This window comes from Brienomyrus brachyistius, chromosome 22 (assembly GCF_023856365.1).
Source record: "Brienomyrus brachyistius isolate T26 chromosome 22, BBRACH_0.4, whole genome shotgun sequence".
Taxonomy (NCBI): domain Eukaryota; kingdom Metazoa; phylum Chordata; class Actinopteri; order Osteoglossiformes; family Mormyridae; genus Brienomyrus; species Brienomyrus brachyistius.
Window position 1 is genome coordinate 2,102,921 of NC_064554.1, and position 27,969 is coordinate 2,130,889.

At 45.9% G+C, this 27,969-nt stretch overlaps 1 protein-coding gene across 8 annotated transcripts in view; it reads right to left on the reverse strand.

The window, feature by feature from the left end:
- Positions 1-27,969, reverse strand: part of LOC125717684 (myosin-10-like) — a 46,599-nt gene that overhangs the window by 12,138 nt on the left and 6,492 nt on the right. For 2 of the 8 annotated variants that reach the window (XM_048990867.1, XM_048990868.1), the window contains 19 exons: positions 27,218-27,374; positions 17,952-17,979; positions 17,021-17,123; positions 16,100-16,132; positions 13,334-13,426; positions 12,907-12,970; positions 12,162-12,260; positions 11,434-11,577; positions 10,139-10,234; positions 9,403-9,521; positions 8,729-8,881; positions 5,403-5,576; positions 4,974-5,147; positions 4,617-4,731; positions 4,247-4,309; positions 1,624-1,817; positions 1,055-1,176; positions 581-650; positions 165-325 (listed from right to left, as the gene is read on the reverse strand). In XM_048990867.1, the coding sequence (XP_048846824.1) occupies positions 165-325; positions 581-650; positions 1,055-1,176; positions 1,624-1,817; positions 4,247-4,309; positions 4,617-4,731; positions 4,974-5,147; positions 5,403-5,576; positions 8,729-8,881; positions 9,403-9,521; positions 10,139-10,234; positions 11,434-11,577; positions 12,162-12,260; positions 12,907-12,970; positions 13,334-13,426; positions 16,100-16,132; positions 17,021-17,123; positions 17,952-17,979; positions 27,218-27,374 (2,162 nt within the window). Of the gene's footprint in view, positions 1-164; positions 326-580; positions 651-1,054; positions 1,177-1,623; positions 1,818-4,246; positions 4,310-4,616; positions 4,732-4,973; positions 5,148-5,402; positions 5,577-8,728; positions 8,882-9,402; positions 9,522-10,138; positions 10,235-11,365; positions 11,401-11,433; positions 11,578-12,161; positions 12,261-12,906; positions 12,971-13,333; positions 13,427-16,099; positions 16,133-17,020; positions 17,124-17,951; positions 17,980-27,217; positions 27,375-27,969 lie in introns of those variants that run through there. The other 6 variants (XM_048990869.1, XM_048990870.1, XM_048990872.1 and 3 more) reach the window with 6 other exon arrangements.

Below are 27,969 nucleotides of genomic sequence, written 5' to 3' on the forward strand. Positions count from 1 at the left end.
GAGTAAGGATGAGAAAGCAGCAGAGCGCTGAGCAGCATTTCCCCCCACGTTTTTATCTATTAGCTTTTTAAATCAAGCAAAATCGACAACTTATTTGCTGCTCTTGGTTCAACGGTCTTAACGGCTGGAAATCCAAAGCATGTTGTTGCTGCTAGTGGACTCACTTGCGAGCCAGGTAGCCCCGACACACGGCTTGGAAGTAGATGATGATATCGGTGATCTTAAGGTCCCGCTCCTCCTCCAGGTGGGCCAGCACCCCGGCTCTGAAGAAGATCTTACTTTGGCCGATGCGAAACAGGTTGGGGTCCAGCTCCAGGGCCTGGATCTTTGGTTGAACACGCAAGAGGGGCCCCGCATTAGATCGTCACATTAGATAGCAGAACCTGCTCCACATATGCACACAGTAACCTAATTACGAATCTTGTCTGTCTTCTAAATTTGTGTTAGAATCCAATCATCCTGCAATTATTTTCTAGTTAGTACCCTTTACCTCAATACTAAAACTAATCTTGGTAATGTAAGCACTTGTCTCATGTTTCACTTTTAAAGTAAGCCCTTGTGCAACGTCGGAGACGGTTACCATTCTCTCACAGGCCTGCTTGCCGTCCATGAAGCCTTTGGGGATGGCGTTGGGTGTGAGGATCTCATACCTAAAACAGACAGTAAGCGGGCTGCATCCAGGGTTTGAAGTGCGAAGACTGACGACCGTGTCTCTGGGCACCATTAGAAAACAAATTTTCTCCAAATAAAACAAGTAAACGAAAAGAGGTTGCACTCCGCTTCAGCACACAACCCGAAACTCGCCAGTGTGTGTGCAGACTTCCGACAGATCCGTGTCAAAGCAAAGTGCAACCTCTTTTTGTTTACGTGAACGAATCCTCTATTGTGGTCCAGCATGCTGACAACTATAGAACTAAGTAAATCCAGTCGTTCTGTGCCACAACAACTTAAATAGATTAATCTATTAAAAAAATAGATTAATCTTTAATAAATAAAGAAGCAACAGTGCAGTTTTCCAGCTAATGCCGGGATGCATGAGGCAGAGGAGGGATACCTCTGCCTGAACTCCTGGAAAACGATCCGGTTGGGGAAGCCCTGCCTGCAGATTCGGATCCCCTCCAGAACCCCATTACACCTCAGCTGGTCCAGAACCAGGTGGGGGTCCAGCTTCCCGGCCTGTTTGGCATGGTATGCAAGGACAGAGGAATTATTTCATGGAATATTTCATGTGACAACTCATAATATTTTACACGTAATATCCAAATAAAAAACATAGTCTAAAAAATAAAGACATTTTATTAATTTATGGAACATATATGACTGGACTTCAATCAAATAAAAGTAACTGTATGTCATGTATCTACTCAAGAACAGAAACTTTAGTACAGGGGTAGGCAAATTGCTGGTGTGTTTGCAGGCTTAACCTTTAGGTCAGCTGTCCAAACCCAGGTGTGAGGACTCTTCAGCCAATCAGTCCTCTAATTAGTGATCTAATTAGGGAAATCCTGCACACATAGTGGCCCTTTCTGGATATGATTGCCTACCCCTGCCATAACACATCTGCCCTCAAATGATTGTTCTCTTCAGAATACAGATATTCTTATGGCCAGGTGACGTTCTCACTCTCTTCTCGTGGTTGGGGATGATGCAGCGGACAAAGTTGGGGTTGGTGTTCCTCAGCGTGGCCATCAGCTTGGTGAGGGACTCCTTGTACAGTTGGCCCACTGTGCGGAACATGCCCTTCTTGGTCTTGTAGGCAGATCCGAAGGCGGTCTCATTCATGCCGGCCACCTGATCCAGGCTGACGATGCGGTCCACTGCCGGCAAGCAAAGTGTGGCGGAGAGTAACGGTGAGATGGAGCCTTGACTGTGCCGAAGCAGGTGTAGCGCGCTAAGTAGCTAGGAGGAGGTTGTCTGCAGAGCATGGTCAGGGTGACGGAGGGTCAACATTATGCCTACAGGCTATGGAAGCTGAGTTGGGTGTGAGGGGACAGTCTCAGATGGATGACCGAAAACTATGAAAGCGTAATCAGCAAAACAGACAAGAAGGAAGAAAAAAAAGGCAAATCTAACAAAAACACAAACAGATACATCTACAAGTACAAGCATTGGTTTAGAATAGGGGAAGGTCCTTTAAAAGGTTTCATTTCCTCTACTGTGAAATACCAGGTTAGCACCCACTATGTTGCATTTCATTGACTGGAAAGGGGGGCCCATTTTTTTGTTTGTTAATTCACTTTCGGTCAACTCAGGAAATACCGATGGATTAATTACTGAAACTAATGTAAATGAATAAATGTTTGTTCTTTCATTAATAATAAATCTTAATACCCAAAAAGTATTAAAAATATCTACAAATCACAAGAGACTTTATTTACGAACATCCTTGCGAATCATGAAGGATTTCAGAATGGCCCAAGAGTTCTGTCGCTGTGAGTTTAAACAGGTTCTGCCCGTCACCCCCCCCCCCCCTCAAATCTAAAACAAACCAAAGGAGTTCCAAAGAATATTTGTCACATGGTTCATTAGTTCTGAACCACCTAAAAGGAGACATTAGAGATGAGTTCAGCCAATGAAAAGGCTCAGTTCTCAACTGGGCATTTTAGTTCAGCGAATGAGGAGGCTCAATGCTGGTTGCCTGGATATGCAGGCCTGTAATCAATACACTCCACCTTTCAGCAATCTTTGACTTGGTCAGCTAATCAGTAGGCTTTTCCTATAATAAAAGGGCTATTAGCCCTGTGTGCTACCATTTTTAGCAGCATAAGACATTTTTACTGAAAAAAAATGTGCTACATCTCATGTCTGATTTAAATACTACATGATGCCACATGGGAAATGTTTAATCTTAAAAAAAAAAAAAATCATTCGAGCAAAAAAAAAAAAAAAAAGTGCTGTGGCCAGTTTTCACTTTTACTTTATTTGCTGCAGAAATTAAGTCAAGCCGAGACAGATTTGTCAATTAAAATTTTAAACTATATGAAGTTCAATAGCCAATGAAATTCAGTCCAAAAAGCATATTTTGTTCTATCCAGTCATCCATCTTCTAACTGGTTTCTTAGACAGGGCTGGAGGGGGGGGTGGACTCATGAACACATGTCCCAAGGTTTGGATAGAAGATGCTAGTACATTCAGTCCAATTCACCCTAAAATAAACAGCCCATCAAATATCATTTTGAATGTCGACCATGTTGTTTTTGTTCACTATAAATGTCTTGTGTCATATAGAATCGCAACATGCTGAAACGCCAAATTTTCAGCACATAAATTTCATCGACAGTGAAAGTTTAAGTCATTAGTCAATGCGGTAAATAACATGCTAGGCGTTATATCATTCATGCTTAAGATCACGCTCCAAAAATGCCACTTCGCAGGCGTTAGGCAGAAGCCACCGGAAATTCTCCGAAAGCCTGAGGCTTTTCCTGATGTTTGCCCAGGAAACATGCGAATGCTCTCTAGATACGGTTTAGCTGCTCCTGTGCCAGAAGCCGCATTGACGCCGTCGACTCTGTCAAAGGAAACATGTGTTTCTCATTCTGCTCTATTTTATTTCACACACAAAAAAGGGAAACTTATTCTGCTGATCCCAGTCAAAGCTCCGTTCGTTCCTCGCAGGCCACACGAGAAACAAAGCCGTAGAGGATTGTGAGCTTCTCATCTCCATTTCTCTGCCCGTCTCTGTTGAAAACCTCAGAAATTGACCTCGTCACTCATGTTAACCGAGAAGAATCAGGTGAGAGCGAATTACTGCTCTGAGTCTCTGTTCTGAAAGCCTTCGGTGACCACTTTGCGTGGCTGACGCCGATGATTAAACGGCTGTTTCAACGGGGATGTGAACGACTCTGCTTTCATGGCACTGAAACTCACCACAAATAACACTGGGAAAAAAAAGGACAGGGAGCCACCAGAAAACAATCAAGGCTGCAGTTAGGATTCCAGATGTCCATTTAAAACTGGACTTAAAAATTTGAGTTGCGGTTTATCATGCTACCGTCGTTTGGTTCGAGTCTAAAAAAAGAGCATTGCTGAAAGGCATTCCTAAGATCGGAGATGAAGAACGTGCAGTTCCCACACTATGCCAATGCGAACCAACCAGCATTGTCCCCAAAATGGAAGAGCTGCACACCGAAGAGGATGGCGTCAACCATTTACAGGCATCGTGACAATGCAGGCGCACCATGCAAGCCTAGAATCTTCTACAAGGACACGACACAACCGGGACGTCTACAGCAACATGTGCATTCACCTGGTGGGTCATGAAGACTAGAAATATTGTCATAGAAAGAGGCTCTCTGAAAATTCTGAATCTCTAGGAGTTGAAAAATGTGGAGAAAGAGGGGGGGGACAGAACATTTAAAATAAAACAAAGCAACAGGAAGAACAGATCCAGCTCACGCAAACAGAAAGAGAAAAACACTGGTTAGTAGTCCATAAGGACAAGGAGGAGAAACATCTCTGTTTACTTGAATGTTATTTATACAAGCAGAAAAAAGTTAAAAATTTCTGGTTAAGTTTTGGTCACATGCCACAAGGACATTCACTGTCATTTATTTGGGAATCGACTAACTCGAAAACATCAAATCCACAAGTCACGCCTCAACACAAATGGTCAGTACCGTCCTTCCATAGCTCGGCCACAAATTTGTCTGTGGACTGGTGCAGGAGCGTGGCCACGTTGTCGTTCAGAGGGTCCATGTTTTTCATCAGCCATTCATCCGCCTTGTAGTCCACCTGGGGAGGGAGGGGGGAGTGCATAAATTAAACCGACCCTACAGGACAGAGTGATCCAACTGTGATACAGATCAGGTACGTGTTATCTGTCAAATACAACTTATTCAGGAAAACAGGGATGTACATCAGCCTTTGGACCCATTTGGACCTGGACAGGCTCACCTTGTTTACCTGGTATGAACTTAATTCTGCAAATGCTTTGGAATTATGGAGGATCTTCTTCTGAGGGAGGATTCTCCTACCCGGCCAGCATAGTGCATGATGCAGAAGTCGGCTTCATCCTTGAGTTTCTTGGGCTTGTGGAACTTGGGGTGGGTGCCCTGTTCCTGGACCACCTTCTCCACGAAGCTCTTGTCTGTGGCTTTGGGGAACCAGCACTCCTCGTCCAGCAGGGCCAGGATACCTGGAGGGTTTGTCTGCAGTTCATCGTAAGAACAAGAGCACAGAGATAGTCAATGAACACCTGTCCATTACGATCCAAGATTACCAGTAACTTCAAGACACTTTGTCTGACAGATCAGAGGCTCCCTCAGATTACAGTCTTCCTGCTGTATGAAAACTCAGATCAGGTATCTTGTGATAGGTGAGATTTCACCCTCAAACAGAGAAACACATGAAGGTCTCTGTAGCTTCTAACACCCACACCTACACAGAGACTCCAGCACACTGACCGGCTTCTCGATGAGGTCGATGCAGGGCTGCAGGTCCAGGCCGAAGTCGATGAAGCTCCACTCGATGCCCTCCCGCTGGTACTCCTCCTGCTCCAGGATGAACATCGTGTGGTTGAAGAGCTGCTGCAGCTTCTCGTTGGTGTAGTTGATACACAGCTGCTCGAACGAGTTCAGCTACAGGACAATAAAACACAGAGGAGACAGAATAAGGACAGAGCACATGGTGAGCGGGAGGTACTCTGGACGCAGTGCTGCTGCCTCATGGCAAGAAGGTCATGGGCTCGGTCCCCGGTCCTTGTGTCCTCGGTCCCCATGTTCATGTGGGTTTCCGGCAGGGGCTCTGGTTCCCTTCCACGGTCCGAAAGCGTGCAGGACAGGTTGATCGGTGAGTTTAAATAGGCCCCGTGGTTGGTTCCTGCAAGCGCCCTTTATTCCAAGGATGGACTCCGGTCCCCCCCACGACCCCAGTTGGGATTAAGCGGTCACGGTGATGGATGGATGGTCACGGAGAACTGCATGGGTGTAATAGTCCAAGTGCCCCCAACTGCACTGCTCCTACACTTGATTGTATGTGAATTATCATATAAAACACAGTTGTCCAGTAATAATAAACCTGTATGTTCTAAACCAGAGAGCTTGCGGATGCTGAAAATCCACAAATGAATTACAGACTTACAGAAGTCACACTCAAGTGTGGTATTTGCCTCTGGTACAGTGTGAGCAAATGACTTAACTGCCCTCATTATGAGTCGAGGCTTTTTGCAAGTCGCATTTCTGCCTCGAGGGCTAACATCTGTAACAAATCAGGCAAGACGGCCGGAAACCTGCAGATGTTTTTCTTTTTTTTTCATGGGAATGACGTATCCATAGTTACAAACACTAAATCGCAGGTATTACAAACAGCAAACAGGCCAACTCTGCTAAGACAATAAATCAAACAGCAACAGTAGGTCACTGGACGGCTGCAGTTCATTCCACAGTGGACCAAAACTTACAGGCAGGTGTGACCACAGTTGCCGCATGTTTAATACTGCAGATCTGAGACCTTCAGTCTTCCATGAGACACAGCTTCATAAAGCACTTCGTGAGAATCCTATGAAATGTTCCACAGCTGCCAGTAATACAAATTTTTCAATAAAAATGAAATAATATCTTGCTGATGCAGATCTCAACTACAGTTAATATCATGAACACATTGCAAATATCGAATTATGAAAATAATCACACACTTTCATTGGAATTTCTCTTTTAGGCCATTATAGAATCAAAGGTAATTTAGGCGGGGGGGGGGGGGGGGCACATCACTGAATAACTACATCTGAGTACCGGTAATAGCTTTTCAACCTGTTCTGTGTCTATAAGCCATATTGCTGGATGGAACTGGAGAAAAACTGGAAAATTAATGAACCAGCTGAGGGCAAAAGCCTTGAAATCAAATTATCTGAGACTATTATGGTTCAGCGATGGTGGCACGGTCTGGAGTTTTGGGTATCAAATGCCAATGCTGGAGAATAGCTCTCCTTAAAGAAGCCCCCCCCACATCCAGATGAAATTTCTTATTTTTACTCTTTCTCTTTTAAATCAGACAAATAAGAACATAAGAACATAAGAACTATACAAACGAGAGGAGGCCATTCGGCCCATCAAGCTCGCTTGGGGAGAACTAAACTAATAGCTCAGAGTCGTTAAAATCTTATCTAGCTCTGATTTAAAGGAACCCAAGGATTCAGCTTGCACTACATTATCAGGAAGGGTATTCCATACTCTAACTACACGCTGTGTAAAGAAGTGCTTCCTTAAATCCAGCTTGAAGTGTTCTCCCGCTAATTTCCACCTATGGCCACGAGTTCGTGTATTTAAACTAATGCTGAAGTAACTATTTGGTTGAACAGCATCCAAACCTGTTAGAATCTTATATACCTGGATCATGTCCCCCCTCAGTCTCCTTTGCTTGAGACTGAACAGATTTAGCTCAAGTAACCGTTCCTCGTATGACATTCCTCTAAGACCAGGAATCATTTTTGTGGCCCTACGCTGCACCTTTTCTAAGGCCACAATGTCCTTTTTAAGATATGGTGACCAAACCTGCACACAATATTCTAGGTGAGGTCTCACCAAGGAATTGTATAATCTTAGCATTACCTCCCTTGACTTAAACTCCACACACCTGGAGATATACCCCAACATCCTATTGGCCTTTTTTATTGCTTCCCCACACTGGCGAGAATGGGACATGGAAGCATCAACATACACACCAAGGTCTTTCTCATGATCAGCTACCTTTATTTCAGTGACACCCATGAAATACCTGTACTTTATATTTCTGCTCCCTAGATGGAGCACCTTACATTTATCGATGTTAAATTTCATCTGCCAGGTATCGGCCCAGTCACTAATTAAATCAAGATCCCACTGTAGCTGCTGAGCCACTAATTCAGTATCTGCTACACCACCCACCTTGGTGTCATCTGCAAATTTCACCAGTTTACTGTATATATTGGTATCCATATCATTTATGTAAATTAGGAACAATAGTGGTCCTAAAATCGAACCCTGCGGTACCCCACTATGAACGCAAGCCCACTGTGACATTGTGCCTCTTATAACTACTCGCTGTTTCCTATCTGTTAACCAGTTATCAATCCAGGTCGCTACGGTACCTAAAATACCTGTCGCTTTGAGTTTAAGTAGGAGCCTCTTGTGGGGGACAACATCAAAAGCCTTTTGGAAATCTAAGTAGATGACATCATAGGCCTTCTTATCATCAACTTCCTGAGTAGCTTCCTCAAAAAACTCCAACAGATTTGTTAAACAGGATCTACCTCTCCTAAATCCATGCTGGCTATCCCGCAAAATGTTATTAGAGTCCAGGTAATCTACCATTTTCTCTTTGATTATAGCCTCCATAACTTTACCAGTTATACAAGTTAGACTGATTGGCCTATAGTTAGACAAATTACTTCTATCCCCTTTTTTAAAAATAGGCGTTATGAAGGCGTGCTTCCAATCAGAAGGTACCACACCTTCAGATAAGGATTTTTGAAACAGTAAAGTTAAGGGTCGGCAAATAATATCCCTCATCTCTTTTAACACTATAGGTAAGATGCCATCAGGACCCTGTGATTTATTTATTTTGAGCTTAAGCTTCAAGAAAATCATTCGTTTCCAATTAGACAGAAAATCACACAGAGCGTCAAAGGATTACCATCTGAACAGCCAAAGTGAACTAGCGAAGAGACTCAAATGCAAGTTGCTTTAGCTGAAACGTTTAGCCGATTGCTTGTAATCTGACCCTTGTGTCTGATTAAAAACCCGTTACCCAATACCTCGAAGATCTCGAAGCCGGCGATGTCCAGGATACCGATGAAGGAGGCGCCCTGGCGTTTGGTCTTGTCCAGGGCCTTGTTGATGCGATGAACCAGCCAGCGGAAGAGGCGCTCGTAGGTGGCCTTACCCAAAGCCTCCACCGCAAAGTCTGCCTGCAGGGACGCAGGAAAAAACAATTCCTTAACAAAAAACAATTTCTTTACAGTTGCAATCAGGTCCATAAGGTTTGCAAATATCAAATTACAGAGGAGTTTCAGATCTGGGCAAAGCCAGAATGGTCACAGACTACAAAAAGGTGAGGAACGCTCATCATACTTTACTCTGTCATACTGCTGGTTCAGCCATAGCTTTCATTTATCTTTATTTCATATATTCATTTCACTTATTTACTTTATTTTAGTAATATTTTTAGTTTCAGCCATTCCATTTATTTTATATTTATTACACAAATACATACCTCTACAGTACTTAGTTTTATGTCTACTTTGGTGTTTAGCGATGCCTTTGTCTTGTTTTGTACTAATTCTGTTGGATGTTAAATGTTACTGACTGGATGGCGTGAGTAAGAATTCCTATGTACTGATGTAAACAAGGCACAGAAGGAATCCTGATAGTGTGTGTACGTCTGTTTGCTTTACGGCCCCCATCTTTGTCACGGCTCAGGAATACCTACTTGCTCTTTGGTCTGTGCTTTCTGGACGTAGTCACGGCCGACCTTGATGCGCGGAGTCAGGATGGCGCGTGTGAACTCCATAACGTTCATGCCCAGCAAGTGACACAGCTTCTGGGCAGCTAGGGGATGAAATCACCAGGAATGGTTATTGGTGGACACCTATTTATAGATGCCGACGCCAAGTGGAAAATGGCTCTGCTGTGAACACAGCCGGTTTCTGGTGACAGAAAAATGATGACCAGCTAACTGGCCCTGAAGACGGACCAACACATCGTTCATCCCACTGACAGGCGCGGGAGCTAAAGAGCAGACCATTAATGGAGAAAAGTGTTAAGGAAAAATGACTCCTGGCATATGTTCTAGTGCAAAACCACCGCCAAACCAACTTTCAGTTTCCTAACCGCTTAAGAATGCACAGAAATAAATAAAAAAAAGAATATGCAACACAGCCTAGTTATGCCTCTCTGGAGAAAACTCTATGTCTGGAGTAAACTCTATGGAGTAAACTCAGGAAATTTATGTCTCCTTCTGCGTGTCTCTAGAAGTTTGTTTAGACACCTACAGCGAGACCAGACAGTTTGGTCAGAAATGATAACAGTTTGCTAATTTTGACCATGTAGCTGAGTAGAGAGAGGAGGAGCTGGACGAAAGAGGTTGTAATAGGCATGAAAAGCCTCCTTCTGGAATATTCTCCATGAAAACATGCAATAAAAGGGAAGTGTGAGGTTGCGAGTACCTGTGTTCTCGGGCATGGAGGCCTGGTCTGTGTTTCTTTCCTTCTTGAATACGATGTTCCCGAACTGCAGCACTGAGGACACAACCCTGAGCATGGCTACAGAGACAGGGTCACAGGAAGGTCACAGGAAGGTCACAGCGAGGTCAGGCGGGCTCAAGCAATATACATTACAAATCACATACTCTCCCAGTTAAATTATGAGCTTCCTTAGTTGGTAAACATGAGGATTAGACTGTATACACACAAAGATACGCACTTTACATTACTGGCTGTGAGTTCCCAGTGATGTTCTGACTTAGCCTGACTGCTAGCAGACAACAAAGTCATGAAAACTGATAAACATTTTTTTTTTCAAATCTGGTGACTATTATGGCTTGCAAAATGCACATCCTGATTTTGCCGAGTTCAATGTGTCAATGTGGTCAACAAGGGAGAGGCTTACGTTTCACTTCTTTAACCAATCACAGTCTTCATTGTATGATGTCACCACCTTCAGTAAAACCAGTGTTTTCTGTAGCAAGGCGCACCGATTCCTAAAGTACCTGTTTCATTTGTGTCTGCATTTTATTAAGGGACACGGATAAACAAAAACACAGGAACATGCTCCCCTGCAAAGGCTGTATGGACCAATGTAAGGGTGCGTCTTTATTTCATAATAATAATAATAACAACAACAAGGTTTGAACTGACAACCTCGTGATCACAGGCACAGGGGCTTAGCCCGCTGAGCCATGTCCCCCGGCTCAATGGCTGGAAGCTTTTGAAAATAGGTTTAAAATAAGAAAAAATGGCCCAATGTGGTGATGTCATACGATGTCGACTGTGATTGGTTAAAGAAGTGAAACACCAGCCCCTCCCTTGTTGATTCAGGGACACACTAAATTTGGCAAAATCAGGATGTCCTTGCAAAACATGAATTGTTTCGTGTACATGTTTTCAAAAGAAATATACCATTATGGAGACATTTTCTCCACACTTGTCCCAACCAAAATAGCAGAACCTGCATATTTTTATGCCTATACATCTTGTGTTTTTCCTTAACGATGCCACACTCTGTCTTGGTCCCCATGTGTGTGCCCTGTAGCTCACACCAGTAATATCATCATGGGAGAAGCTCATTATCCTCATGGCCCCCATGTGTGCGCCCTGTAGCTCACACCAGTAATATCATCATGGGAGAAGCTCATTATCCTCATGGCCCCCATGTGTGCGCCCTGTAGCTCACACCTGTAATCTCATCATGGGAGAAGCTCATTATCCTCATGGCCCCCATGTGTGCGCCCTGTAGCTCACACCTGTAATCTCATCATGGGAGAAGCTCATTATCCTCATGGCCTCCATGGTTTCCTGGAAGATGTCCTTGTCCTGCTGCCCAGGAATAGGGATGTTGCCATTGGAAAGGAAGCGGTAGCTGGTGAAGTTCTCCAGGAGCAGGTCCGCTGAGAACGGGGAGGAATGTAGCGTGTCACCATAAAGTCGTCATCCTCTCATTCTCAAATATGTCTACCACTGTATCCATAGTGCAGTATTTAACTCCCAACTAGTTAAGAATAATTTCTAAAACATGGTCATTTCAAGTAGGGTTAGGCAATATGGCAAAATATTTTGTCAAGATCATTTTTTTCATATACAAATGATATTGATAATTTCAATATAATTTCTTTACTTAAATGCATCACTTTTGCTTAAAATTATCTTAAAATTACCCTTCAGATTCAGAACATAAAAAAACAAATTGAATGCACTCAAACTGAAATCTAATTTAAGTTTGTTTTTGTCTGTGCATTATAGTGCATCCTAACTCAGAAAGCCTAATGCAAGAAAAGCAAGTCTTTAGGCTATTTCACGACAATATTCAAATTCATGACGATGAATGATATGGTATTTTATCGATATATCACCCAGCCCTAAACTGATGCACAGCTGATGGAGCTTTTACTGAGCTCTTGTACCATGTGACACAGGCCCCTCCCAACGTGTGTTAATAGCTGGACTGTCTAGGTGGTAACAACGTTTCACTCACACTTCAGGTGCTCGCCGGCTCCTGCCAACAGCTGGTAAAAGATGTGGAATGTGCGCTCGTCCTTGGCCTGCCGGACGGCTCGCGACTTCTCCAGCAGATCTGGGGGGTGGGGGGGTCAAGGACTGATCAAACGATCTGAGTGGCATGCCAGTGGAGGCGCTAAAGAGGACACGTCAGCTGCCGGTGGTTCCTGTGTGGGGGCGACGAGCTGACCCAGCTAAGACTGGGAGGATCCCAGTGACAGAGCTGAGTGATGGAGCTGACCACAGCTGGAACTGAGAACAGCTCTGCATTCTTAGGATCAACAATATCTGCAAGTACTGTAAAAGGCATTCCGTAAACCACCAGGGATCTACTACAATTAAATAAAGAGACCAGGCTGGTTTTTCCACTCTGACAAAATAAAAAATGATGCAGATGTGCAACTAGGTATAGATAGCTGGATGGACAGATGGATGGATGGAAAAATGATAAAAAGCATTGTTTGTAAATCCTGTGCTAGTTTCTGAGTAGCACTGGCAACACAAACTAAACTGGTCACCAGCTAGTTAAGGTTTCCTGGGATACAGATGTACAACTAGATATAGATGCGCAGAAAATAATTACTTTGATGAAAGAGTAAGACATGGAAACCTCTTTGGACTGGTGACAGTTCCATCTAATGAGCAGGTATCCATGCAAATGGCAATGAACCCGGATTTGCTCCCTAGGCTGAGACTTTGGGCTCCCTTGTCTCTTAGGATACAGGTCTCGATGTTGGCCCCCACGATGTAACCGGTCACATCAAAGTTGATCCGGATGAACTTGCCCTGCATAAACAAGCAGACACACACACACACACACACACACAGATTAGGCAATCTGCAGCCTGATCCTCATTTTTCACATCTTGGAAAATAAAACTACGAGGTCAGCGATTCACGTGATTCACCACAATCCGGTGACGGAATGTTCCAGGTGCATAGACCACAGCTTACAGAAAGCCATATGCAAATTCCATTCTACTGCTGAGTATTCATCACCCCGCAGCCAAAGACTCAAATACACCAAAGCCTACAAATGCTCTCCTCATTCCTGCCACAACACCAGATGGACGAAATGACCAAGTCCATCAAAGTTCAAAGTAAGCTATTAAGATGATTAAATTACCAGGAGAGTTAGACCAGACTTACAAATCGAGAAGAGTTGTCGTTCTTCACAGTCTTGGCATTTCCGAAGGACTCCAGGATGGGATTGGCCTGCAGAAGCTGACGCTCCAGCTCGCCCTGAAAGGTACAGGAGCTGCTGAAAAGCCGTGTGACGTCAGGCTGGGAGGGGAGACTGGGGATCACCACCTCTCACCACGACACATGCTCAGACGATTCATTTTAAAGAGGAAATGAGAACTGAAAACACTGAGGGACCAGCTGGAAATGGCCACTGAGATTTGGGTGCTGGTCCAGAGAACAAAACCAGCCGAAAGTGAACCTGGGTGGCAAGATGCAGGAGAGCATATGCTGATGGAACAGAGAGGGCAGCACTTTGCCGGCTCAAAGATTCAGAGAACCTGTCATCAGCTTATTAGCCCAAGCGGAAAACTGAGACCTGTTTTCTTGCTTAATTGCCTTCCGTGCAAAGAATCGAGGAATACCGCTCAGTCCGTGTAACTGGGCTTTTCTATCATTAACTCCTTTCGGATAGCTAATGTCTTTCAGACTAATTCATGAAGATGGCTAAATTGAGACATAGGATGATGGATTTAATCGTCACATCTAACACTCAATTTAACACCATGGCATTTTTCTGGGCCCAGTTGCTGAACAGAAAACAGACAACAAGCAACATCCAAATCCAAATTAGTAACAGCCTCAATTCCACAGTCAGGCCGCGGTCTAGAGAAGCCCAGAAACCCCCTGTCCAGGAGATAACAAGGCAGTGAGCAGCCAGTTAAAGTATCATTTAAAAAATCTGTGCTATAGCACTGGAGGTACCATCAGGCAATGCGAGTGCGGCAGGTTAGATTGGTGTCAACTTTGTAAATAGCTGTAAATGTATTTGTAAATGTACTGAAATGTCATGGTGCTGTATTGTGATGTTACGTGCAGTGTTAAATGTTCATTGTTATAAATAGCGAGTGCATGTGTGTGTGCCCACAGTGTGTGTTAGGAGTTAGTGGGCTGACGGGCACAGTTGGCAGTGTGAGTGTGTTTTCAACATAACTGCACTAGTGACATGGCTCACCAACGTACCATTGCCGTGGGAGGAAAAATTATTGGTTCAGAAAGATAACCAATAAGATTGCAGAGGAGGTGGTTCCAAGCAACTAGAAGAGGCAGGTTCAATCAATCAAATGTCTTGGTCCCTCCTCCTCTACAATCTGACTGGTTAGCTCTGGTCATTTTTTTGTTCTGCCCTCAGAATATTTTTGTGTATGTAAAACTCCCACGAGCCTCACCTTTTCAATACTAAGGGGTGACACGTGTCTCATATTTTGCTCCGATGGATAAGACAGCCGCTAAGAATAGGGGCAGAGCTCAGTGATCCAGGCCTGGCTTCCTTATTCAGGCACAGCAAAGCATTCTGGGAAACAAAACTGGGTGAGCCCAGGCTTAGCCAACTGGGAGGCTGACCCATTTCTGCTGGCCGCAATCCCTGCTGCCTCTTCACAGATCAGCCAGGCCACCGTAACGCGGCTGGCCACATAAAACCGCGCTCGAGATCAAACGTTAACCAAGATCCTGACGTGGAGGCTTTAAGCCCAGATTTAAGGAACAGCACATTCCTCATTCATACGGTGGGTGTCTGTTTGCACCACGTGTGGCTCATTTCACATGTTCTTATGAAACTCTCCAGGATGGACAGTATCCAGGAAACTACAGAAAAGAACAACAAAAAGCAGATAAAGTAATTGTTCTCTGAATTGTTTTGAGGTGCAAAGTTGCCTGCTGGCACAAGAATCCTCCAGGGACTGCTGACATTTCATTTTTTATGTGGAAAAAACAGGACTTGTGAAATTTTGTGCAGCCATTAGCGGGGGGGGGCTACTTTTAATCTCAGTGCAGCCCTCTGCGCTATGGCGATACACAGAGGGCCCAAAGTGTCAACTTTTCAGTCTGACTGTGCACTCATTTGTGAGACAATCCTTGGCATTTACATCAAATAAGCCGCCAAAGCAGATGTCATGAAGGGGGATAAAGCGTGAATGAAAAGTTGAAGAGTCACAAAGGTTTGTTGCAGAAAAACAAAATGAAAGAACAGGCATTTGTAGAAATAACAGCGCAGAAGGATTTTGTGATGGACAGTTTCGTTTTCTCAGGACAGGGCGTGCTTTCGGAGTCTATGACACCCGAAGATCTGGCCAGAGGTGGATGGTTCATGTCCAGAAAGTAGAAATCCAGGCCAAGACTTTGCTTTAACCAACTAGTTGAGCATAAAGAGACACAGTCACAGAGGACTCAGCTGGTTGGTTAAAACAAATCCTTGGCCTGGATTTTTATGTTCTGGACCTGAACTTTCTAGACCGCCACATCAGGGGACTGAGTTCCTTGTCTGTGGTGCTGACTTCTGAAATTAAATACCACAGCCCTCTGGGCCTGTACTTTTCTACCAAAAAAACCTTTGTCTGGCTTGGATTTGTCACAACATTATACTAGCACCACTCCGGGCAAAAATAAGAGCTTTTAAAGTTATATTTAGAATAAATTAAATAAGTTATACTTGTCATTGCCAGACCAGGAAAAAATAATAGTTTTACATGCTAAACATTTCAAGTCCATATCCTCAGATGTTTTTATAAGGCAGAAAATATTATAAATATGCTATTTTTATCATTCATATTGACACAATACATTGGTCTGCAAAATGTCTTATGGATGTAACTGATTCAAGAATGTAAGCCATGGAGTTCTGATGAGAGTTCCGATTGGATTATTATCCGAAGGAAGAGAAAAAAGACTTGCCTGTAGCTTCACTCGTTTAGGCGATTCAGGCTGCTTGTTACAAACGAACAGAGGGAAGAGTTAGACATACTCCCCCCCCCTGCCCCCCACACAGGGGGACACAAGCACAAACACAAGGTCTCACAAGCGCGGGAACAGCACACTGGTTGCACGCTCTAACGCAGGCAGCCTTGCGCTCGCAAAGAGACAGCACGCCCACCAAAAATCCCGCCTCATTCATCTCGTTTGACATATTATTAAACAGAAGCAATTAGCATTATAGCAAAAAGGAGAAATACACAAGGCATGATGTTTAATGTCATGTCTCAGGCATTCAGAGCAGAAGGTGATGCGGAAAAAAGGTCCGGCTTGTGGCCTAGAAAAGGTTTCTAAATGCAATGGGTAACATTTTTAATGGGGATGAATCAGCAAAGAGCGACTGCAAGCCTTAAAGGTAGCGTGTGCATGTCCATCAGCACCTGCTGAATTAGCGAATAGCTGTAACGCGCTTCAGCTTGACTGACGAGCAGATAGTGCGACCCGCAGATCATGTGGACCTGACAGAGGTCACGTGACTCAGCATGCTCCCTCTCTGAATGCCGATGGCACGTTATTCACTTCTCAGTGATGAGTTCCGGCGGGCGGATGGGCGGGTGAGTGAGTGGGTGGGCGGGTGAGTGAGTGAGTGGGGGGTATCTCATTTCACGCTGACCTCACTGGGGGTTCAGTTTCCCCTGAGTCTCCCAGAAGAACAAACACACCATTTACTGGGGCAGGCCAGTCCACTGACATTCCACTGCAAACTGGCTCATTAACAAACAAAAGAGAGGGGGATTCTAGATGCAATTGTTGCTCAGGCACACTGGGATGGAAGGAGGGGGGGTTGGAGGGGGTTACGAGAATGAGACAGGAATCTGCGGGGACAGAAATGACAGAACTCACGGGAATGTTGTGGTCTTTCCGGCCCTTGTGGGACGAGGCGACGTGAGCCAGGTACTGGATGACCTTCTTGGTGTTCTCCGTCTTCCCGGCTCCCGATTCCCCTCTACGTGGACGGGAAAACAGTAGCGGCGACACATGAGGCAGACAGGGCAGCAGGACCTTCCTGTCCGCACTCAGGGGTCTCTGCTCTTCATTTTCTCTTCTCATTGATTCACCAGCCGCAGCGAGTGGGGGCCCCAAGGGGCTGTAATCTGATCACGCCCCACATCATCTCCCCAGATCGGTGATGACAGCAGCATCCGCAGAAACGCTGAGCTATTTAATTAGCTTTTATAACTGTGTGAAACGTCTGAGGATTCTGAAGTCGACTCCTAGTGCATTCGTAAGGCTACATCTCAAACACAGCGGTTAATAACAGGCTACGCAGAAATATGCAGACTTTACTTAACTTCCAAATAACGCAGAAACTCAAGACGCTCACTCGATGTTTCCCTTTATTCCTATTTTCTCCCTTGTTTTTTTCCACTGCCACTCACACCGAAACCCACAATACTTTTGGGATATTAAATAAAGCATGAGAGGGAAAATAGCAAAAAAGAAAATAGCAAACAAATCTGTGGGACAGGGGAGCTGCTGGCACTGGTATCATGAAGGGATGTTTGGCAGCTGGAAAATATTTGATTTATATGTCAAATCAAGAAGTTTATTGGAATAGAAAAAAAATAAACAGCAGGATATAGGGACTTATTTAATAAGCATTGGTCTCACAAATGCATAACATCAGTACAAACTACAGGATATATCCCATCATTGGCTGTCTGGCCACTGAATTGGACAAAATGTCCCAAATCCTCACTGGTTATAAGCATCCTGCAGATTTAGTTCAGACTAAAATGGCTGTCAAGGAGAAACGACTCTGGGCTTTACTCACGTGCAAAGGATCGACTGGTCCTCCCGATCTGTGGAGAGAGACGCAAAGACAGGGCCGTCAATATCTCCTCCTTGGATCCAGGGGTGGCTGAGGTTGTCTAAATGTAGCTGTGACTGACGGAGGCATAAGCATTAGCATCTTTACCATCTGGCGGTAAAGCTACGCTAAGCTAAAGGAGGTGGAAGGCCATACATGTGGGGTCAAACCCCTTACTGACACCGCCAAAGTGGACCCTTACAAAGGGATACGTACAGATATGGTGTGTGTTAGCCAAGTGGGACTAACATACAGGGCGAATCTGCTCCCCACGTGTATGACTCAGCAGGAGCTCAAAGCAGGCATCGGCCCTGGATAGCCACCTTGTAGTGAGCACCATGGAAAGTTTCAGAACAGAAATTTCCATTAAAGTTTATTGCTCTTATCACAGGAGGATCTGTAGAGCGACTTGGACTCTCGGGGAGCAAGTTCCACCCCGACCTGCACCAGCAAAGGCATACCCCAAACCTCAGAGACATAAATGCAGTCAAACCATATGCATGCTAACTCTCAGAACACATCTGGACCCTCTATAGCAGTGTTTCCCAATCCGGTCCTTGGGGGTCCATGTTCTTGCTCACTCCCAGCTCCCTGCCAGACAGTCCACATTTTTGGCTCGTGGGAGTTTTACTTACACAAAAATGTTCTGAGGACAGAATGAAAATTGATTGGTTCGGAGAAATAACCGATCGGATTGTAGGGGAGGCGGGTCCAAGCAACTACAGGAGGCAGGACCAAGTCATCTGATTGGTTGGTCTGACATCTGACCAAAATCCAATTGGTTATCTTTCTGAACCAATCATTTTTTATTCTGCCCTTAGAACATTTTTCTGTAAGTAAAACTCCCATTAGCACATTTTTGCTCCCTCCCAGGACCCCGAGGACCAGATTTGAAAAAACACTGCTCTATAGTGCTGCCCAGTGTCTGTAGACAGGAAGTAGGAAGTGGCTCCTTAATTTTTTGCCGTTTAGTCCCTGTGAAGCTCATAAGGGCTCTTTCCGCCACATCTAATCACTTTCTGTTCCTCTATCTTCAGTTCTCACCCCATAAAGGTATTGCTGGAAAAGGCAAATTAAAGGAAGTTAATAAAATACCTACTGCTCTGGGCTAACCCTCCCCACATTCACATACCACGGACCTGGCCATGTATAGTGGGGAGTGTTAAACAATGATTTTACTAGATATCAGTGTCGTAACCCAAACACACACACACACACACACACACACACACACACACACACACACACACACACACACACACACACACACACACACACACACACACACTGTTCATTATCTAGTTACAGGCCTCCTCAGTAGAATTATAGATATTGAATAGTTGTCCTGTAATAGACGGTACATAATGTCACTGTGAATATCACTAAACCCAGGGGGGCAAAAGCCAGATACATGATAAAATACAATGACATCCCATAATACAAATTTAAAAATAGAAAATTAACGAGTCATATGTCCAGTTGGTGAATCAGGAGCTTCTTCTCGCATGGGGGTCCTCGCCCCCTGCACCTCAATGGTCATCAGACTCCGTAAGACAGTGCGTGATTCTCAGCCCAGTGTATTTCTTTAAATACTGCTTCTCCACTGACAACCACCTTTGCCGATTCACTGCTAATGAACGGTTGTTGGAAATTTTCTGTGGAAGAAAACAGATTTCATTTTCCACACAAATAATGAGCAAGGATGTTAATGGATTCTAAGGAGGGCTGAGTGGAAATCTGTTATACAAATGAGCTCATCTGCTAGCTGTTTTTTTGTGATGTAGGGGTTAAGGGACTTGATTTATTACCAGAATGTTATAGATTCAAATCCCTTAGAGTAGACTCACCAATGCCCCTTTAAGAGAGGTATGTAACCCATCCCAGCTGTGCAAATTGAGGAAAAACACACAGCTGCCAACTATGCTGTGCCGAAAAATAGGAAAGAATAATCTCGGAATACGTTTTAAATTACACAATAATTGCGGTTATGATTTGTGCATATTCATGGAATTCTGGAAACTGAAACGAGAGTTGCATCACATATGTGCGTTTTGGAAAACTGCATTCTGCGTTGTATGATCAACTTCTCTAAGAGCCAACTACTGCTTCAAGAAGAACACCCTCCCCGACAGAGGGCAGCTCTGTGACAAATCAAGCTGTTTCACACCAAGCACTTATCTCCCTGGGACCGCTGGTCACGTCACATGGGTCTTCCCCATTTCATTAATGCAGATAACATTTCTTCTCCAAGACGTTACAAGTGTGACAGAGGAATCCCATCAAACAAGGCGAGTGGTACGGGATACAGAGTCATACAAATGGGGAAATCGGGGGCAGCCATGAAAAGTGACCTTAGAGAGCCACTGCAGTTAGTTTTAAAATGCTGTTTTATGTTCAGACAGTCAGTCAGACAGCACAGACAAAAACCCTGTTTCCAAAGATAAAATATTCAAGTCCCATCCTGTGTGACTAGTTCTGTTCAGGATAAAGAAATACTGTCCAAAAATATTTTTCAATACCGAAAAAGGGCAACAAAACTAATGTTGACAAAACTAATAATGACAACAAAACTACTCCATTTAAGAATCTTGAGCCTTCAGTTGTACAGGTTTTAAGCGGAGGCAGGACCAACCAATCAGATGTCTTGGTCCCGCCTCCTCTAGTTGCTTGGAGCTACCTCCTCCACAATCTGATTGGTTATCTCTCTGAACCAATCATTTTTCCTTCTGCCCTCAGAACATTTTTGGGCAAGTACAACTCCCAGGAGCTTAGGCCTCAGTGAGGAGATCCGAACATTATACCTGCTTCCTCAGTGGCTTTTCCCCAAGAACGGCATTTGCGGTGTCCGGGTATCCAAAGCCAGCCTCTGGGGCCAGAGAGAGAAGCAGATTTCCCCGAAGCCCAGAGCCGTCAACAATAACGGTGCCTGGCGTCCATGCAGGATGCCTCCGTCTCCGGGACACTGGTGATGGCAGCTATAGGTTTCATTACTTTGTGGTTTTTGGGCTCCTGCCATGGGGCTTGATAACCAATCCAGACTAGGTGCGGCTCCATAAGCCAAGGGGATGAATGATCTCATACCACCATCCGCCTATTCAGACACTCATACACAATTTGCTTTTTTGCTGGACGAGGCAAAAGAGCAAATCAGCAAGCAGTAGCGAGGCGGGATGAGTGGATTTGACCCGTAAATTAGTCTGGAACCACGCTGGAAGCTGGGAGTCCTGGAGCAGCTCTAGCGGACCTCTCAGGGGGCCACAGGAAGGAGGATGGGGTCCATCTCGCTCGACTGAGAGACACTGCCCCTGCCATGCTGCACTGACTCCCCCAAAGAAGGCTTAAAGGAGTAGCCTCTCGAATTCCGCGCATTCCTGTCAGCCCCCCTGCCAGGCGGCCAGCCTCTTCACTCCCGCCCGCCCGAATGACACATTCTTACGCCTGTTTGTTTATTTATTTATTAACTAATTCCTTCAGCTAGAGAAAATCAAGGCCGGCCATGTATGGAATAGGCTGAATCCGCGGTGATGACGTCCCAAAGACTCTCCAAGACAAACAGAGAACGGAGAGAACGGAGGAAGGAAAGAACCGAGAACCATGGAATGTGTGGCCTGCATGGTGAAAAATGAGAGATGGAGCTGTGGGGAACACTAGCACGAGGGGGACCAGGACACGGGGCGTGTGGCATCAACGAGGCCCCCCCAGCAGCATTTTTCATCCTCCGATGTCAAGAAAAATACAGTAAATTCATAGAAAGCAGATATCTGGGTGGACACATCAGGACCCTCTATACCAGTGTTTCCTTCCGGGACGTACACAGCCGGTTCACATTTTTGCTACCTCCCAGCTCCCGGCCAGACAGTCCACAGCTCCCTCTTACAAGCCTGCACTCTTACCTGCTTAAATTCCACTCCACAGACATGTTTCTGGCACGGCTTCCCGTGCTAACGGACCCCTGGCCCGGTCCTCTGCCCATGGCGGTAACACGAGTGGCCGCGGAGCGCCTCTGAGTTCCCTCCTGTGCTGGCGCCGCAGCGTGAGCCTCAGCGTGAGCCTCAGCGGAGTGGGCTGTCCGGTCGACACCACCAGCACATACTGGGCTGAAAGGGCCAGCTACGTACAGCACGGAGGTGAACCAGTGCACTAACAGCAGCGGTATCCTACGGCTAAGTGGTAGGAGATTTCCGGAATAACAATGACAGCTGTTACTGACGACGCGAGACCTTTCAGAAGTCTAGAGAGCCACCTGTAGGGGGCGTCGTCCTCATAGGAAAGTCTGTGTGATGATTCTGAATGGAATGAGGGTTGGCGGTGGGAGGGGAGGGGGGGGGGGGGGGGCGCTACCCAGCTTCAAAATTTAATGTCATCTGGATGGTGAACACAGCGGAACACCACGGGTGAAAGTGAACACAGCGGTCAGGACTCCATGCTACCCCCCCCCCCCCCCCAGTAAGCCTGCGAAGAGCAGGGGCACATCGGATGTCACGAGTCATCCAAGCTACTGCTAACTGCACTATGATTAGTCATCCATGGAGGACTGATGACGGCGGCACATTCCGGTCCCCGCTGATGACCCCACACACTAAGGAATGGTCATGATGTCACATAGAGAGACAGATCTGTCCCCGTCAAACCACCAATCAGAGGAAGGATGATCCTTTCTGCATTCCCATTAAAGGACTGACAAAGGCAGGCTATGGCCTTAGAACATCATTAGCATCCGGTTACTGCCTTCACAGCACAATAAGATAAACAAAACCAGCACAAAGCATGTGGTCAGCCCTTCTGCTGGTGCTGTGCACTTGTGCCCACTGGCTGCTTCACTGCACACTCCTCTTGTTGACCAACATGGCCTGAAGGAATATCCCTCTGCTTTCTTGCTCTCTTTGACAAACACTCCATATAAAATCCGGCTTTCACATCCAAGCCAAACTCACACAAAGCACTGATCTGAGGTCTGTTAAAGCTTACTGGACGAAAGAGCAAGTATGAACTTCCTGCCCATTCTCTTTAACCAAATACTCACCATGCCTGTTGCTGAAGAATCCACAGTAAGAAACAATGGAAAAGTTCATAGTATACAGAGTGACACTGCTATGCATTGGGCACTCATTTTACTTGACAGCATAGATGGGGCGATCAGATTGGCTGAAGGTTGTGTCAATCGCTAGGCAGGCAGGGTCAAAGTAGCTTGGAGATCAATTTACTGGTGTATCTTCATCCATTTATCTGTGTGCCAAATGCAGTAGCAGCATAACTGTCAGCACACACTTCAGTATCGAGTGAAGATACCTTTTCAATCTGGGCTTCCGTTGACCTGCTTGGACTTTTAGGGACAGGCAGCTTAGCCGCAGTGGCTGCTGGAGCCAGTTTTCAAGTGGCTGGCCGAGCCAAAGCAAACATATGGTTTCGTTTAGGTGCACATTAGCATTTCCTGACTACATGTTCCAGAAATGTTAAAATTAGCCTCTTGCACCTCATTGGAGGGGGCCAAAAGCCAACAGGGGAGATTGCGGAAAATATTCCGGGATATAATGAGCGGCAGATGTGAAGCGCAGTCTGCAGGACATCACCGAGCACCTCGGCGAAATCCCGACGGCAGGACGCCATCCGTCACGGGCTGCTGCAAGGAAATGCGCGTTGACCGAAAGCCCCGCCTCCCACCGGCGGCGGCCCGTTGGCGGTAATCCAGCCCAATAAAATCCAATCCACCAAGCAACTGCTGATTTGTGATTGAATTTCATGTCGATTACGTTAGAAACTCACATAAAAATGATCAGCTGGCTCAGCCGGAGGCAGCCGGCAAGTCGGCAAATCGTCCCGGACGCACCGAGATCCCTTCAGTGTGTTTCCACCGTGCTACACACTAGATTTGGTCAGAAGCCTGCAGGCTGCAAACTGGGAGCTAAAAATATGGAATCCGGGCTAAGCTTGGAGCTTATTTTTTTTTGCACTGCTTGGAAACAGAAAAGAAAGAAAAGCATTTACATATATATTATACGTAGAAGCGTCCACCCAAAGAAAAGTGGTCAAGGGTCAAGTGGGAGAGGCATCGGTGTGAGCTGTGGCTAGTGGATGGGGATTCACACTCTGCATATTCTCCATATCTTTAAGTGGCACCCTGATGCTCATTGAACAAGACCCAATGCAGCTGCCTGTTCCCAGCCACCTCTGCCTTAAAAACCATCGGCATGAAGAAAACCCGACACGGCCTTTGGGATCGGGAGAGCACATTCTTTCCATCCATCCCCGCTGATGTCTTTTTTATTCTCAGAGCTGGGCTGTAGTACAATTTAAACAAAACATGATTTGGGGGCATCTGGGGGGGGGACTATGCACAGGGGGAAATACCTCCACAATCTGCAAAAATGATGAGTCGGGATGCTCTGTGAAAACCGATGGGGAGGTGGGGAGCCGAGGACAGGTTTAACACCCAAAAAAATCAATTTATATGCCTCTGTTGAGGAATCTGAACCAGCAACCTTCTGGTCTGCAGCTTAAATCACTCAACCGCTTAGAACACCCCCCCCTTGGCGACAGCCCTGTGCTCTCACACACCTGTCCCATCACTCAGAGCCCACTGGGGGGGGCCCAGCTCTGCAGAAACAGACAAGGCCTCCTTTTTCAGATCACCCTTCACCCCCAAAACCCTGCCAGTGTCTACACAAAGCCCCCTTTGTGGCTGGTCGTCCCCCCCCCCCCTGCTCATGTCCTGCACCAATCAAAGTCCAGATGACTCTCTCCTTGTTGCGTCTGCACACCCTGACACACACACACACACACACCCTCATTTACACTGCAGCGTCAGGGTCCCCTACACAAACACAATGAAGCTCCGCCTACCACCAACACTACATTAATTAAGGCCGTGACCTTTGACCTCCTCTGCTGCTGGGTCTCGCTTTGTTACCAAAGCCTCCACAACCAGAACTGCCAGCAAAAACTATGTCTGCTGTTAATGGCAACTCGGAAAAAAAACTCAAAAACTGAAGTATGGCAGAGTGAAGCAGGTAGGGAGGGCGAGTTATGCAGAAAGCTCCCCTAAGGGCGCGATCAGAGCGAGCCTGGGACTCACGGAGCATCGGCGCGCGGCGGCTTTGCAGAGGAGTCGCCCCACAGAGCCGCTTTAACGCCCTGCCAGCGAAGGCCAGACGCTCATTCGGCCGTGTTCACAAATCAGGCAGGGACAGGGAGACATGCTGAAAGGAGCCCTTTTTTAAGCACGATTGTAAATAAATGCTCTGGAATGCAGAACGACAACAGGCAGGCGGTGCGGGGAGCGGGGAGGGGGGCGTTTCCTGCCGTGGAAAGTTTGTTCCCGCTCGAATTTCTTAAGAGCCGAGGAGAAAAATGCAGCGCAGCGTGAAAGACATGCGACAGGCTCGCGATCCCACAGTGCTAGCGGTGGATCTCCGGCTCTTTGGGCGCTTCTGGGACACGCTGCATGACGACGGGCTTGCGGAAGGGAGATGACCTCGCTGTCCTAACCCCCCCGAGATCTGTACGGCATGAGTATGAGAGGAAGAATCCCCCCCCCCAACCCCCTGTAATGCATGACACAGCGCTATAATTGTCCAGATGAGCATGGAAAGTATGACAAAAGCTTAGCTGGTCAGAAATACATAAAGAAGTGTGTTATTCAGCGTGGACTGACTGACTGACTGACTGACTGACTGACTGACTGACTGACTGACTCACCGTCTGTAGTCCAGTGCTACTCTAAGTGAGGGGGGGATTAATGACCCCACATTCACACACTCACATCACTCACTCACACAGAGGAAACCCCTCCATTTCGACATACACACAACTCCCCACACTCTGTCAATTTTCTGTCATTTTTGCGATGAAACCACCAATACCATAATAGTCAGGCTTGCTCATCATATATCACAGAATCGGTACCCAAAACTCACTCAGTCCTCATGTAATCCAATGAAACTTTTTTTTAAAAAATTTCCAGAGAAGTCTACAGGAATTCTCTCAAAAAACCTGGATATTTTTTGGACATTTGCTCAACAATAACATTAGCAGACAAAATAGATGTTCGGACTGAATTGATGGATTGGGGGTTAGACAGACAGTAACTGAAGGCTGTGGATCCATCTACAGTAGGAAGAAAAAGCGGAGAAGGGAAGACGAACGGTTATGGGGGGGTGCGGGGCCCTCCCAGCCGCACGCGAGACTCCTCTCCCTTAACGAACTCAGTCCACAGCTTATGTTTCCTATCAGGGCGGCCATAGGCGCTGCGTCAAGCGGCTGAATGAAACACCGCAGGCCCGCAAATCTCTGGAAGAGACAGGCTGCGTTACGAAAAACGAGACACCTGCACACCCAAGAAAGGGGGTCCCTCTCCTGCCTCTCATCTATCTGCAGAAGTGTCTTCAGACACGAAGCGGCCACTGGCCCTTACAAACAAACAATCTCACTGACTTGATCCAGCGATCGAGATGGAAGACCTCGTCCAAAATGTGGCATCTTTTCAAAAATGACATTCCCAAAATCCCAGTCCTGCTATGACCCAAAAAGGCAATACTATTTTTTAAGCTACTTTTTTCATTATTTGATAAATAGATATGTTTTTAAATTCATACCATTTTTAAATTTTAACATAGAAAAATTATTTACTGACTTTATTGCCCTCTGGGGAACTGACCTGCAAACCTCTCTGTGACAGTGACCTACTTCTGTCACACACCAACTCGTTTCTCCGTAACGTTTCGTAGCGTATGGGGTGAAATCCCTTCAAAGGAATGTGTTTTCAACACAACTCCTGGAAATCCTCCTTTGTCTGAAGACATTTGGTTTTCAGGTCCAGGATCCATGGCCGCTTCAGCGAATCAGCCACGTGTGACGCACGCGAGTCCGTACGAGAGGCTGAGGGATGTGAGCGCTGATTCACGTTAAAGTCACATCACTCCTCTGAAATGGCAAACCGATTATCCACATACAGCCAATAACCGCGTTTCATGAGGTAAATAAACCCGTCTGTGCTTCTCTGACCTTTTCTGCATAGAGACGTCAGCTGGGTCATCTGGGCCATCAGCTGAGGCTCATTAACATGACTATTTCAGTTGTGAGAGGCCCCCCCTATATCCTCAGATAGTTCCTCCAAAAGGACCAGGGGAGGGGGAGTGGAGTGGCAATGGTGTGTATTCATCTTACAGCTTCATGAGCCCCTGAGGTAACCTCACCATTAACTAGTGTTGAGCTGCTCGTTCGCACCAACTTACCTTGGAGCATGCACCTGTAGGCTGACTCGGAGATGGCGTAGATGTGGGGGGGCATCTCGTGCCTCTTCTTACCCCTGTACATCTCGATAATGTTCTCAGAGTAGATAGGCAGGTTCTTGTAGGGGTTGATCACCACACAGAAGAGCCCTGAGTAGGTCTGGAAAAATAATCAGAGCATCTCATGTAAAAAAAAAATCACCACTGAGATCTTTTCAAAGTTTGTCATTTTTCAGCCCCTGGAAGGAACCAACAAACATCTCCGTTGCAGAAACAGTTGCATTAATCACTAAATGACTTTAGCGTCCAACTTGCAAACCAATCAGCCACTTTTCAGACTAAACAAACACAAGGATTGTACTTGCCGTTTTGGCAAGAGTGGTTTTGTTAACCTGCCTCCCAAGAACGAACCTGAGATGCGATGAATTGACCTTGTTTGACGAGGATGAAACTGACGTATCTTTATATTTGGAGCGGGGCAAGAACAACATCTGGAGATTTTTACCGTCCTCTGCACTTCTGTTCTTGAGTATGGGAACTGGTCTTCGGCAATGGATGATGATGTAAAACGGGTACATGAGAATACAAGTATGGTCAAGTACACATATTGAGAAAGACCCAGTCTCCTGGAAGAGGAGTGAGCAAAGGCAGCAGTCAGTCAAATGGCCAGTGGTGGTCAGGCTGCTCAGCAGAAGAGGGTTTGGTAGCGGAGGACCTGATAAAGGAGCCGCAAAGCCACTGCAGCCGGAAGTGCC